This window comes from Electrona antarctica (genome assembly GCF_951216825.1).
Source record: "Electrona antarctica genome assembly, chromosome: 12".
Taxonomy (NCBI): domain Eukaryota; kingdom Metazoa; phylum Chordata; class Actinopteri; order Myctophiformes; family Myctophidae; genus Electrona; species Electrona antarctica.
Genome location: NC_136793.1, coordinates 28324704 through 28339902, shown reverse-complemented (window position 1 = coordinate 28339902; position 15199 = coordinate 28324704). Strand labels below are relative to the sequence as shown.

The 15199-nt window shown below is 42.6% G+C and overlaps 1 protein-coding gene across 3 annotated transcripts in view; it reads left to right on the top strand.

Annotated features, from left to right (window-relative positions):
- The window catches only part of ccser1 (coiled-coil serine-rich protein 1), a 188315-nt gene that overhangs the window by 2770 nt on the left and 170346 nt on the right, over positions 1–15199 (top strand). For 2 of the 3 annotated variants that reach the window (XM_079516555.1, XM_079516554.1), the window contains exons 2-5: positions 1573–2608; positions 5164–5445; positions 5963–6104; positions 9330–9514. In XM_079516555.1, the coding sequence (XP_079372681.1) occupies positions 1598–2608; positions 5164–5445; positions 5963–6104; positions 9330–9514 (1620 nt within the window). In that variant the 5' untranslated portion in view covers positions 1573–1597. The remainder of the gene's footprint in view (positions 1–1572; positions 2609–5163; positions 5446–5962; positions 6105–9329; positions 9515–15199) is intronic. The other variant, XM_079516556.1, reaches the window with a different exon arrangement.

The window sequence follows — 15199 nt, the reverse complement described above, 5'->3', positions numbered from 1 at the left end:
AAAAGAGTGGCTTCACTTTAAGGCAAGTTAGTCAAGAGAGGCAATTTTTTAATCAACAGTGTGTTTAGTTTCAGTTTGAGGATGTTTGTCTCTAAGGGTGCCGTGACCGGTATTTTAATATTTAAACTGGTCAATGGTCACATGAGATGGTTATGCTCAGGCCTCAGGGCCGGAAACTCATTGTTATATCTGAGAATGTATACAGTGATGTGTTGGCTGGACTGAACTTATCTTATGATCAGCATTACAACTAACAAAACTGTAATTTAGGACAAAACAAAGACTGGTAACTTCCCTTCCTTAAGTGTAGCATACTGTACTGTATCTTCAATGGTTCCAGTGTTCCAGAGGGTTTATCTTTCACTGTCACTATTTATTATTGAAGGAGCTATTATATTTTTGTACAGTCGGTGCAGGTTCTTTATACCCATTATTTACTTTGAAGGAGGTTAGGAAGTGTGGACAGAACATTCAATTGTCTGCAGGAAAGATTATGAAGTAATTGAAAGAATTGGAATACAAATCACTGACAGTATTAATTCTTCCTTTACTGACTGACTGACTTGACACGTGGAACTTCGGTCCGCTCTTACAATTAGTGACATTCTATCTCCCTCGTCTGGTCAGTCGCTTCAGTTTCTCTTGCCGGCTGAGTGTGAGCTGCAGTGGAATGTGGCATGACAAAGAGATGGCAGGCCCCTATCTTTCTATTTAAAATAATCACACTCAAGGACATTACATCCTTTACAGTAGTTTAACATTGAGTCTTACAGCATGTCCAACTGCATTTTTACCGTCTCCTATTGATTTTGAGTTTGATTAGAAGTATTGTGTCACTTCCATAGGACATAGAAATGGAAAGGTAACTTCTTTATTGGTGGTTATACAAGATGCTCCTAAAGTTAAACCATTGCAAATGCAGAACACAATTTGAATATATGCAAAAATGCATTCTCTCATCCTAGGACCCATGCTCTTGAAAACAGCATATCTGTGCTATAGCATGTATGGACCACCGACAATCCCACGTCTCTGCTACACTGTTTCCAAAGCCTACAATACATTGCTCTTTACTCATACAATATTAAAATGGTTTTGTTAAGATATTGAAGATCTGAGGCAAATTTATTTGACTATATTCTAAAACCGACTCTAGTTTGTTGAGAAACTGTTGCGTTCATCTGAGGAATTATAACAATTTATAACAATTATAACAATTTTAACAGTTTCCTGAAAAAAGAAGAATTTGGTCAATATGATATCTATCTCTGTGTGTTTGTATTGTCTCCAGTGTGAGTCATGATTGTGGTGTTATAATAATTGCTGTTTCTGATTTTCCCTCGAGCAAGATCTATCCATGTAAATACTGTAGGTAACCCATTATGAAACCAAGTCTGTACAACTCTGTACTTCTCCAAGTATACTGTTGTTATTGATATATCCTAAAGATATTAATAAAATTCCTCCTTAGCGTTATGTCTAATTGACTTTTCAGATCTTAGATTTTGGTTGGTGGTTTGTCTTTTGAGTTTTGTGTTTTCCAGGGAATTAATGTTAATGTTTTCCCCGCAGGTTGTGCTTCTATCTCACTTCCTAGATGGGTGAATCAGGTTCTCGTCGCTCCACGCTTGTCTCCCGCCTGCCCATCTTCCGCCGCAGCAGCAGCAAGAGGCAGGACTCTCTTCCCTCCTCTCCTTCATCAGGCGGTGTGGGAAATGGCGTCCACACCTCCTCCCCCTCCAGCACCAACTCCAGCTCTGGCAGTACGGGCAAACGCCGGAGCCTCTTCCGTGCTCCATCGCTCAGGTTCAAGCGAAACAGCGAGCCACGTGTCCAGCCCATCAATCTCAACCTTACGCCCCCGCTGTCGCAGGGCATGGACACCAATGGGAACAGCCAGCAGGCGGTATCGACGTCATCATCTTCGATGACGGGATTCAGCGAGGGCCGCTCCAAGATGCGTCACTCTTTCGGGTTTGGCAGTCACAAGCAAAAGAAGATCACGCGCTCTCAGACGGAGGATTTTGAAAAGGTGCCCTCTTCGTCATCCTCCACGGCCAACCGAAACGTGTTTATCAATTGCATCAGCAGCTCAGGGACCAATGAGGGTGATGATTCCGGTTTCCTTGACGATTACAGCGCTGGGAGCAGCAGCAACAACAAACAAAAGTCTTCGCGCCAGAAGAAGCAGCTGTTGCCAAAGTCTTTCTCAGCTCACCACCGCTTCTCCCGCAACTCGGATCACCATCGACCCCCGGAGGTGAGTTTGGAAGCCCCTAGCTCCACAACCATCACTCCGGGAGCAGGGGGTCTCACTCCGGGGTCGTGGCCCGGGGAACTGCTTGGTGCTGGGGGTGAGAGCTCCCTTCAATCCCCCATTGTATCGGAGGATCGAACCACAGCAATCACCCCTTCAGAGTTCGTCCCCAACACAGAGGACTCTGTGTCGGAGGTGGATGCCCTACCAGTCCCCAGCCCTGGTGCAGGAGGCCTAGCCCCAGGACCTTCCCCAGAACCTACCCCTATCCCTGGGCAAACTGCTGATCCAGATCCCCCTAACCCTCCTCCTGCTCCAGAGAGCAATAGCACGGCTGTCTCTACCTCCCAGGTAGGGTGCTTTACTCACTGCTTGTTTTGTGTGCCTGCTCGTACATCATGTTTTTGGGAGTATTCTAAAGTGTTCCAAAGAAGTGGTTTTGTGGAATCCTGGGACCTTCAGGGGTCACTCAGGCCCCTTTCAGACAACGATGGTCTCCAGATAAAACGGCAAAGTCCCGTTGCGTTCTCATTTTTGAGTGGTGCAACCACTCCAATGAACAGCAATGTCTGTGACGTTAACCTATGTTTGTGAGTGACTATGTTTGTGACTCATGAGTACCAGTATTTATTTATTTATTTAGTTGCACCACTCAGTTCACACGGGTGTGATAATTATTTATTGACCCTTTACACGATAACGCACACTTTATGAAAACGCTATATTATAGCGGCTATAATATCGCTAGGTGGCGGTAACGGGCTGCCAAATAGACCAGTCACCCATGTTACGTACAAGAAGAAGAGCCAGCTCCCCCTTCACGCAACTATTCAACATTAATGTTACATTATAGCTGAATATTGGATGTTAAAAAAAAGAATTTTAATATTGATCTGTGACCATTTAGTCTCTCTAGAAACTAAAGAGACACGACAGTAAACAATACCGTATATTTCTCCATTTCCATTGGGAAATGTGTTGGAGAATAGTTAGTATAGAAAATAATAGAACATTACAAATCTATAACAAATCAGAACACAGCGTGGTTGTGGCCGTCGCTCGCTGCCTGCTTTCTACTAACGCATCGAGATGACAGACAGGCTGACAGGCAGCCCAGAGCATGCAGGCAGAGCGCGCCACGGGATGGTTATATATTTTATAATACATTAGGCTACATAAACGCTGCTGCCGCGGCTGCCACCTATCACAATTAAGGCATTTTATTTACATCATGGTTTTACATTCACCATCGCTGATGAGCAGCGCTTTGTAGGCGAGGAGGGAGGCTTGTTCAGGAACTCCATTATATCATAATTATATGGCTCTAGTCTGCATCAATGTAATAATATATGTGCTGCGAGCCAACGTGAGCCATGATGTCATAAGTTTTGCAGGGATAAAACGGCGTTCTCAAAGATTTCCACTCTGAGAGGTGGTTTCACTTTATTGCGTTTTCACCTCCTGAAAACACCCTTCTCGTCTAAACGGACCCCAGCAAACGATACTTTATTTTGCCGTTTCTTATGAACACCGTTCTCGTGTAAAAACCACCTCAGTCACTCAGTGGTACACTGCGGGTCCCCAGCCAAGTTGAGAGTAGTTCAATTTACCTGTAATTCAATTAAATGTCAATCAAAAAATGTGCATGAGTGATCATTCTAAAATATGTTTCACTATGAATAAGCTGAGCATGTACAATTAAGCAATTTAGACAGTTTAGTTTAAACTGAAACATCTTTTGATATCAGGGTCTCTTGGACACAAACATTTGAAATGGCCATGGCTTAATCAAAGTCAATTTGATGTTCTCATTGTCAACATTGTAAAGCCCCTGTACTAAAGTGCTTTCAAGCTAAATGTTTTTAAAATTTTCTTCGTAATCACAACTCTACATCATGTTTAATAACCCTAACAAAATGACTCATTTTTTTCATTTTGAAGTGCATGCCAACAATAATAAATATAATATTCTTATTTATATTACCTTTCAAAACAATGTTACAGACGTCCTTTTGCAGAAAAATGAAATAGTGTGGGGGGGGAGGCGACAACGACAAAGACAAACAAGCAAAAACAGGTGAAACAAGCACCAAAACCAGAATAAGAACACAAAACATTATACAGTAATGTACAGTACAGATCATAACCTAGCTATGTTAAGAGATTAAAAATGCTACTGAGCTGGCTTACCTGAGCACCACAGGCAGGCTATTCCAGAGTGTGAACATGCAGTCACCTTTAGACGTTAATCTGTACAACCAACAAAACTGTATCCGTGGATCACAGGATATGTGTCGGCAAGATGCTCAGTGATGTAGTTAGGTACCAGACCTTTGATAGTTTTAACAATATGATCTTTAAATCAGTTCTAAAATGGACAGTGAAGCGCAACTATAACTGGAGTGTTATGCTCATCTCTTTGAACCTGTTATTATAAGCCTTACAAATGCATTTGGCAACTGCTGCCAATGTAAGGTACTTTGACTGAGGCAAGAGTAAAGAACATGGAGAGGATACATGGAAAGTAACAACTCTATATCATGACTGGATAACATTTACCTTATTTTAGAAATTTGTTCCGGGGCGGAGGAAACAATATTAAACAAGCCTCTTCACTTTAGAGTTAATACAGAGGTCAGAATCAAAAAATAGACATGGCCAATGGTGAACAAACTACCAAGATTATCCTGTAACAGGGATCTGGAATGAGGAGGGCCAAATAGGAGAATCTTGGATTTCTCTGCATTCAATTGAACAGTTAGGCAGGCCTTAAGGGAAGAGTTTAGATGTTATATATATTGTTACTGTATATCATCAGCGTAATAATGGAAATTTACATGCTTACAAATTACCTTAATTATTTGACATGATTATTCAATCATTGTCATCAAATGTCTGCTTCTCAGGTGTTCGTGACACCGGCCCAGTCCAGTGCTGAGAAGCCATTACCCCCCGACACCAGCACAGCCAACAACACTGACTACGAAACGGCGGTTTCCCTCTCGGAGCCTGAGACAGCTGTGCCCTGCCTTCCCCCGCAGCAACAATCAGCGGAAGAGAGGAAGGAGAGGGAAGAGGAGAGGAAGGAAGCCTGGCAAGCGGTGTCAGAGGAGGAGAAGAAGGGTTCAGCGGGCGAGAGGACGGTGGGCTACCACACGGAGACCGCCAGCGAGAGCGAGGCATGCGTGGTACGCATTGAGGCCTGTCACAATTATTACACCATCGCCTAATCGCAATTATTTGAGATAATCGCAATTATTTGAGATAATCACAATTATTTGATGTAATTGCAATTACTTGATATAATCGCAATTACTTTGCAAAATTGTGACAATTGTTTCCATTCATACAGTATGCACGTACAAATTAATCTATTCGGGAAAAATAGCAAAAAATAGCAGATCTACTAACGTTGCGATGTGACACGTTGTGACCTTGTGGATCGGCTATTTCCGCTGTTTTCCAAAAAAAATTAAGGTATAAAATTATGAAATGCATGGCCTGTTCTGGCCTGTTTTGATTATGGGTATGCTATTAAATAACAAATGCACGGCATTTTTGTCAAATCTGTCCTGCGGAACCTTTGTTTACAAAGCCTAAGAGCCAAACAGAAATGGAATTTATATGTTCCAGTGTTCAATGCCAAGAACACGATTAAATCGCAATTATGTGAATCATAAAATGTCCTGATTGTAACAACCCTAGGTACGCAGTGAGGGCTGTCACTCCAACCCAGACCATACTGACCGCAGGGTGAGACACACGCTGTCCTTTCAGGAAGGAGGGAGGGGAAGCTGCTGCGGACGCCATGAACCCAGGTCCTCACACCTGAGGAAGCCGCATGCTGGTAAATGGGCCTTTGTCAACAACACACACATGCATGCGCACACAGTCACACTGAGGAAGCCACTGGCAGGGTACCGGGGGTAGGCACATGCTCTTTGAACACGCATTCACATGTGGATACTCATGCACGCACGCACTGAATGATCCTGAATGCCCCACATTTTGAGCACATAGTGCTTGCAGCTCCCAAGTACAGTGTGTGTGTATGTGTGTGTGTGCACTCGCAGCTAATCTTGCATACCATTAGGCCGATCAGCCACATTTTTGGCGTGTAGCATTGCCCAGGGTGTTTTAGGGTAGGCTTGTACAGCATTCCTGTTAGCATTCTCACCTCTAATTCGGTAGACTCGATGCGAATGGGCGGAGAAGTTGGATCATTATTGCATATTTAATTTGCAGCAATTGGAAATGCAGCAGGGAACTTTATCAATGTGTTCAATTCATAAACTACACAGTGAAATCCATGGTGTTAAAATTATACTAATAATAATTGGGACGTAAAATTAGGGTAATGTGTGTCAGGGACTCTCTCTCTCTCTCTCTCTCTCTCTCTCACTCTTGTGTACACACACGCGCGTGCGTGCTCACTCACTGTTCTTTTGGGCATGTGGAGGCACAGCGCAGACAGCAGCGCAAAATGAATCCGACCTCCAACGTTTACAAGTTTATCGAGATGAAGAAAGTCCCCACACAGTGACAGCAGTGACAAACACTCCATGTTTACGCACAGACGGACTGAATATTCTGTACACTACAGTGTTTTTATGTGTTTCCTTAAGCAATTGATTAATGTACTCGTCCTCATATTTCAATGAGGGCTTCAGTCTCCTTACCGTCTATCCACGGTAACGGGACATCTTTGTACTGCGTAAAATTAATATCCCTTCTCCGTCTTCAACTGTGTTTACTCCTCATTCATCCGCCACATAGATCGATGTCAGGTGCCCTTGGAAGCGATGTGAAACCCCCATTTTTTGGCAAAGTAGAATCCAGTTCTTTGTTGCGGATCAGGATTCGAATGAGCCTTCACACCTGCCAAACGAAGCGCACATTCCAACAATACGCAGCAGGATTTGTTTTAATCGCAGTATAGCATGCTGGTGTGAATGCGACGTAAGTGAGTGGGAAGGGTTGTAGGGTTGGATCATGCCTTGAAGTTATAAGGGTGACCTTGTAGGCCAACATCAGTGTTTGGACTCGCGGGCAGCAAACAGAAGCCAATGAAGGAAGTGGACGTGAGAATTTTCTCGGGTTGAAGACCAGTCGTGCTCCGGCATTCTGGATCATTTGGAGGGGCTTAAGTGAGCATGCCGGGAGGCCAATTAGGAGGGAGCTACTGTAGTCAAGTCATGCTACCAACTAGCCAATTACAACAATCTTGTTCCGGTTTGGAACATATATACAGTACATTTATAAACATGAGAACATACCCCTCAACTCCCAAATTACAAAAGGCTTAATGCCTGAACACATTCAACTTGGTTCAAGCTGTACGTCTTAAGTCAGAGAGAACGATTTAGAGAGGAATTGGGGCATGCCTGATGTCAGAGATCTTTTTTTCTTTTTTCTTTTTGCATGTTATGGTTTTTATTGCTGTTGTGAAAATATCAAATGTTTAATGACCCAGTTAGCACATAATGTCAGTCCCTGCTTAGACAATTAGAAGAAAACAAATCTACTACTGTAAATCATAGCCAGCAGTAAGGTTCAATCATTGTTTTACTGTCACACTGACTTCCTGTTCAGTTACCATGAAATATCACAGAACAGGATGTTCAGCTAAAGCTTCTCAGGTAACATAGATTTTCTACATTAATCTCTAGCCCTGGGGCTATGTTTTCTGCAGATGTTTCACTCCACTTCACCTGCCAAACGACACCAGACAACAACACATTTTAAATGCCTTTTCCGGGCATATTTCTCTGAAACGGTCCCTGTGTCTGACAGGTGTAAACACTGTTTGTCATCCTGTTCTGTGCATGCATGACTGAGGCCTGTCTGGTTGTGTTTAGGGACAGTGTTCAGACAAAAGACGGATCAATTAAACTCATAAAAAAAGTACTGTACATGGAACAACATTCCATTAATAGTGCCATAATTCCACTAAAAGAAGATGATATTGATTCCTGTAGTGTATGCTAGTTTCTTTCTTGTAATGTAAAGGAATGGCCATGGTTGTGCATTTTAAAACAAGTCTGATGGTAGTATTTTGCATGCATCTATGTACCATAACTCCTCTAATTGTGTAATTATTTGTTTCAACTGTAGCAGATACCCAGCTTTTATTAGCAGCGGGGGAGAGGGTACCTGCCCGACCTACACTCTAAAATATTTTTTCCACTTTTCCTCTCTGACGCCTCGGTTTTCTGGCCGCAGTTTGCCTGGGGAGCGACGCACAAAATAACACGTGTGCCTCACCAGCCAGGATCCGTAGAGCCCTCCGCTGCCCCCGGGTGCACCGTTCCGGAGCAATAACCGTTTTTAGCCAAACGTGCGTGCGCGCGCGCGCGCACGCACGCACGCACGCACGCACGCACGCACGCACGCACGCACGCACGCACGCACGCACGCACGCACGCACGCACGCACGCACGCACGCACGCACACACACACTATTGGGAGCTCTAAATCCTGGCTGGTATCACTTAAATATGCTAACCTCCAGGGTTGCAGTAAAGTGGTTGAGTATTGATTTACAGTTGGTAAACCACTAGCCCAGAGGTTCTGCACAGGTAATGTGGTTTGATTGTTGTGCCCACAACTGACTGAGTAATACTGATTTAATGATCTCATCTCATCTGATAAGGACATGATAGCAGTAATTCCTCAAGTTGTCACAGGCTGTTTGTAGGCAGAGGTTTCCTCCTGATGAGTCAGAGTAGAGCGAGGGTCTCATCTTTCTTCTCCGGTTGAGGAAGAAAAGGTTCAAGGCTTGTTTGTCTGAGTGTTTTACTTATTTAGTGTATTTATACAAAAGAAGCGACTAGGCTACATGAGACCTTTAAACCCTTATACATCTACATTCTACAAGCTCACAACGCGCCGCAATGCAACACATTAATACAGAGCACTGTAGGTGCTTAGTTAATCAAAAGGCGTTTGTTGTCATAACTATAGTGTTAAAAGAGACCAAAAGAGACCTGTCTGAAATGTTAAACCAATCATTAGTGCTTCTCTGTCTGTCTTTCTTTCTTTCCTTCTTCATCTTCATTCCTTTGTCCTCCAGCCTCCATGTGCAGCAGTGTCAGTCCCTACCATGGGGTGATGCGCTTGGAGCGACGCCTTCGCTCATCGTCCGAGGGGGCGGGGGGGCCTCGCATCCATGGAAACCACAGAGATGCCCTGGGCAGTGAGGGCTGCGGTCTGCTCAAGCACAGAAACAACTCCTCATCGTCCAAACTAGGAAGCCTGGTAAGTGTGAAACCAGACCTGTGTACTGTAAAAGCTCCAATAATGGACGGTTCTCATTAGTGAACCAGGGGTGTTGTGTGCATATGCAAATAAAAGTCGGTCCTCTGGCAGACAATTCATCATAATTTGCATTTCCACAGCAGTAATTATGTATGTACAACATTCATAGTAACATTTTCATTCAGTTCGCTTGTCAATAGAAATGGCATTCTGTATAAAAGCAGAGTTCCCGACACATTTCTTTTACCAGAGCCGTCCGATGGCAGAATATCCACTGCCAATTCATAAACAAAGTACAGTACATGATCCGTCATGGTTGTTGTGTATGCTTGTTGGGTTCTCCTAGGGCAATGCTTCTCAAGCTTTAAGCTCTATACCACTAGCATATTTAGAACAATCCTCTTCTACTTAGTTGCACGCCGGTGTATTTTTTTAATACCTTAACAGTCAGTTAATTAGTTCAGAAATGTTCTGAACATAAAGTTACACTAGGATTATTTATTTATTAATTATTATTATTATTATTACAGTGTGCTAGGGAACTACCACAGCCAGTTACATAATCATTTGACTAGTGTCAAACTACAGGAAGCTTTGCTGGATCCCCAGCCCAGCCTGTGGGCTGGTAGAGCCTGAATAGAGCTCCGAAGTCTGACGTCACTTTCAGTAGAGGGTGTCAATCTCCAGGTTCATGTATTTGTTTATTTGCATTGAGATCCCCAAACGGCGATTTTAGGTCGCTTCATATAAGAACTGTGTTTGAAAAATAAACCGACCACCTCTGCGTTTCTGTCAGGGGAGTGGCTGTGCGTCGTTAATGATGTCCATTCATATTTGATACAGCCAGTTTCTAGAGAAAATGGAATTAATGTGACCGCAAAAGCCTTGAAACTACATATGAATGCAATGTCGCTGAGCACATACGTCACGCCCAGCTGTCAACATATTGCGTTCCTGAGATTCCTCGTTGATGTAAGCTCAGCTGGTGGTGACTCGACTCGTACTAACCACGATACATTATATATCAATAAAATAAAAATAAAAATAAATGTAATTAACGTTCGGTTTCTGTTGTGCGACGGGCTGCGGGCAGAAGCAGCCTACCCGGAAATGTAGTCTCTGGGTTGTTTGGCTCGTTTCTAACGCTTATTTTGTTACTCTTTGGGTATATTTGTACATTTCCACCTTCAGTCGATGCTTCATATCCATATGAGTGAAAAGGCCCGGGTGATCGGTTTATTTTTCAAACACAGTTCTTATATGAGGCGATCTAAAATCCCCCTATGGAGAGTACAATGCTTATAAAAACATACATGAACCATGGCGCTCACTGCCCTCTACTGGTAGTAGAGGGCAGTGACGTCAGGACTTCGGTGCTCTATTGCAATTGCTGTAGCAGTTCGATTAGAGGTGTGCACTGTGCATTGGCCCTGCCCTCACGGTTCAATTCGATTACGATTCACCAGGTAATTTGATTTTCTTTTCTATATTACTGTGCAACATGGCAATTTTTTCAAAATCAGTCAATACAAGCAGTCAGATATACTGAACAACATATTTTATTTAGAAACTGCTGTGTAATCAATCACTCTCCTGCCTTCTTGACATAAATGTCTTAACATTAAATATATATATGTACAGGCTATAATCGATTATGTCACGTCGCTGCATCGATGCAGAATCGTGCACAGCCGAATCGCGATGCATTGCTGAATCAATTATTTTTGAAACCACTAATTTCGATGCAGTAACACCCGATAACTCATTTCTACTGAAACTGCCTCTCTCCTCTCCTATGAGTTGTTTATTTTGTAAACCTAAGTAGAGACTGATTTATTCTTAGTCTTATGATAGTGTGTCACGCTGACATTCGCCGATCTACAAGCTCTCACAACACACATTTCTGATAACAGGCCATGTATTTGGAAAGATTCACAGAAGGACATGGGGGACCAAAACTACGCGACGCCGGGGATATATACATGCATACATACATACATACATACATACATACATACATACATACATACATACATACATACATACATACATACATACATGACCAGATTTGACTGAGAGCCTCCCATCGCACAAATTCCAGCTTTTCACCAGAAGAGAAAAACTTATTTTTGTTTTTTGTTTTTTTCCCCCGCACAGGCAGACTCTTCACATACTAGACTAGAGCATGTCTGAAATAAGTGTCAGAGCTGAAATCGACATGTAAATATGAAATAAATGCTTAAACGTTGCTAGGTGTAATGTTAGAGTCCACAGAAGGGAACCTTTCAAGCCATATCTCCAAAACTGGTGGGTCAAACTGAACAACCAATATGTCAATTTGATGCTAAGCCTGCTTTCATATGACATGAAAATACAAAAAAAATCCAATGTCAGTCCCTCATTCAAATTTGGTCACATACATACATACACACACACACATCCGGTCTAAACCACACCTAGAACGCATCACACGGACGATGTACAGTAGGAACACAGACCAGGCTTTCCTCCGAGGTGGAAAGCCTGGTGACGTGAGGTTACCTGGCTACTATTAGAGCTTTGAAACTAATTGTAGTGTGTTTCAAACGTAGCATTAGGATTGCTGTCTTATTGAATGACTAACAAAATACATTTAGACTAATTTGAGAATTTCAGTGGATTAGCTTATCTACCCGTCTTTCTCTGTGATATTAATCAAAAAGAACTGCATAATGTTCATCCTTTGTACTGTCAATTAGTAACAAGCCCTATGTAGTTGAAATAAATTATTTCAATCATCTATAATGTGCAAAAATTAAGCTAATTGCTAATTTTATAGTATTGAAGCTCATGCAACTTCATAACGTAAAGATTTTCTGATCTAGTTGAGCAGAGATTAATTGTGTGGAGTGTATATAAATAGTTTACATTTTAATTATGGTGATGCATAATTAGCCAATGGGCTTAGTGTAGTAGATGGCAGAGAGTACTGTGTGGCAGGGGAGCTTGTTAGGTTAAGACGCATGCACACATAATGCAAGTACACGCACGCACACACGTACGCGCGCACCTGCACACACACACACACACACACACACACACACACACACACACACACACACACACACACACACACACACACACACACACACACACACACAGCTTCACACAGTGACTAAGCATTTTTTTAGACTTGCTGCTTCCTGCTTTACATTATGCCACAAGTCAACACCACTGACCTTAAAAAGTGGATAGCTAAACTAACTAACTAATACCTACCACAACTTGTGTGTGTGTGTGTGTGTGTGCGTGTGTCCTACGTATGTTTTCACTAACCCTTCATTTTGCTCTTCGCTGTCATCAGTTTCTTGTTTGGATGTTTGTTTACAGTTTAGTCTGTTTGTGTGAGTGTGCGTGCGTCCGTCCGTCCGTCCGTCTGTCTGTCTGTCTGGTCCATTTTTACTAAGAATAGACGCTGGATGGGCCATCTGGCTCAAACTGACGAGAACAGGAGGCCCAAGGCTCTACTACTGAGCGCAATCACTGCAGGCGGAACAGAAGCCCACCTCAGAAGGGACCAGCTTAAAAGATAATTAAACTTTGGTAGACGTTTTGTGTCCTGTAGTTACCTGGCCATGTGACTCCAAATTCTGGCGAGATATATTCAGTAAATGCTCAGTAGAAGATTAAAAATTGATTATGTAATGTATGCTCCCATTGACTTACATTGCACGGCGAAAAACAGGTCTCAAAGGCACACTTTTAACAAACGCAAACAAAGAAAGAGTAGCACAATTTTAAATAATTATTCTACTCTACTACACTTTTAACATAATACTAAATTAATAAATAAATATTCTTAATCTGAAATTTAGTATTTTAAGCCATAATGAAATATTAGTTTGTGGATAAAACAAAACAAAACGAAAAACAAATGCCTTTTCTAAATGGGCACACTTTATGTACAGCCTGTCACATTGGAGGTGGTCCGCATTCTATTGAGCACATTTTCTAGTTATGTTATGGTTTACATTTACGCTGTGTGGCGTGAGGTTTCTTGGGGTGTGTATTCAGGCAGGGTGTGTCTAAAGTGAGAGGAGAAAACCTTTATCTCCATACATCCTCTTTATCTTATTGTGACTTAAAGTGATATTTATTGACCTCAGATGAACAAGCATCACTTTATCTCCCAGCTCAGTGGCCTTGTGGTTGTGTGTCCGCTCCATGATCCGACCTGAGATTAGGGGGTCGAGGTTCAATCCCCTGGCTGGGTCATACCAAAGACTATCAAAATGGGACCAATGCCTCCCTGCTTGGCATTCAGGGCTGGGTTGGGGCGACATGGCGTCATGTCCAGACAGAGAGTGGGGAGTCGGGACTGTACTGTACTGTACATGTACATAAAGCCACCTCACGCTACAGAAACGGGAGATCGGCCCCGTCACGATGTGATGAATTGTGAGCTTGTGGATATATTATATAAGCTATTTTTGCTACTTGTGCACAACACTGTCATAGTATACAAATATAAAATAGGGCATTCATTTATTTAAGAATCTAGGTTTCTGCCCAACATTGATGATATACTGTGCATGTATCGTTATACGTATTAAAAGGGGCAGGCTTGATTATAATAAAGTATCAGGAGCAAAAGAAGCATTGCAGCTGCAAGATTAGTAACTTGACCACATGGATTTCAGCTCTGTTGTCGTATTAAAGCCATGGATTCTTTGCTAGCCTTAACCCTAGGCTGTCATTTTTGATGCGTGGCGTATCTACCATGGCATGGATATCCATCCATTCTGTCTGGATTGGCAATGCTGCAGTACGTCCAAGGAAGAGAGCCTGTGGGATGAAGGCTAATTTATTGGCTGTTAAAGTAGCCCACATTTACTTTTACCCCAGAGCCTAGGCTTATACTAAGAGATAAAAAGGCAAGCGTGCATGTTTATGCTCTGTACTTCAGACTGCATCAGAACCTTGACATTTACACTTCACTGAGCATAGAGTAATCTCCATCTCAGTTTCTCTCTCTCTCTAGGCTTGTCAATGACACTTATGGGGCCTAAGTTGTGGAACGTTCTGTAAGCAAGTTTGAAGGGGCATGTATTAAGTAATCCCCACTCCTCTTCTTCATCTCAGAACATTGAACTTTGTTAGATGGCAGAAGGAACTTGTAGTTAATGAGACATTCTGGAATGAGACTCTCCAAGGTTTGCATCCTTTGAATGCATAATGTATCCATTTAATGTGCTGCACTGTTTTGTGGGGGTATGTATGAGGGTACTGTTGTGTGTTCAACAGTGCAAGGTTTCCTTGAATGAAGTGCATCAGATTTTGACTAGAAACATACATTGCTATTGTTCAGTTGATAAACACACATGTAATTATCATACTGTAAATGACGATTTCATGTGGAACTAGAAAAAGTGCCCTTCTGGGCACAGGTCTCCACCAGGAGGATAGGAGTGTGTGTGATGTGTGGCAAAATGTTTAGGAGTCGTGTGTGTGTGTGTGTGTGTGTGTGTGTGTGTGTGTGTGTGTGTGTGTGTGTGTGTGTGTGTGTGTGTGTGTGTGTGTGTGTGTGTGTGTGTGTGTGTGTGTGTGTGTGTGTGTGTGTGTGTGTGTGTGTGGGGGGGGGGGGGTGCCATTTCTTCCTCAGCCTAGTGTTTATGTTTATTTATTTGATATGGACATAACAATTGC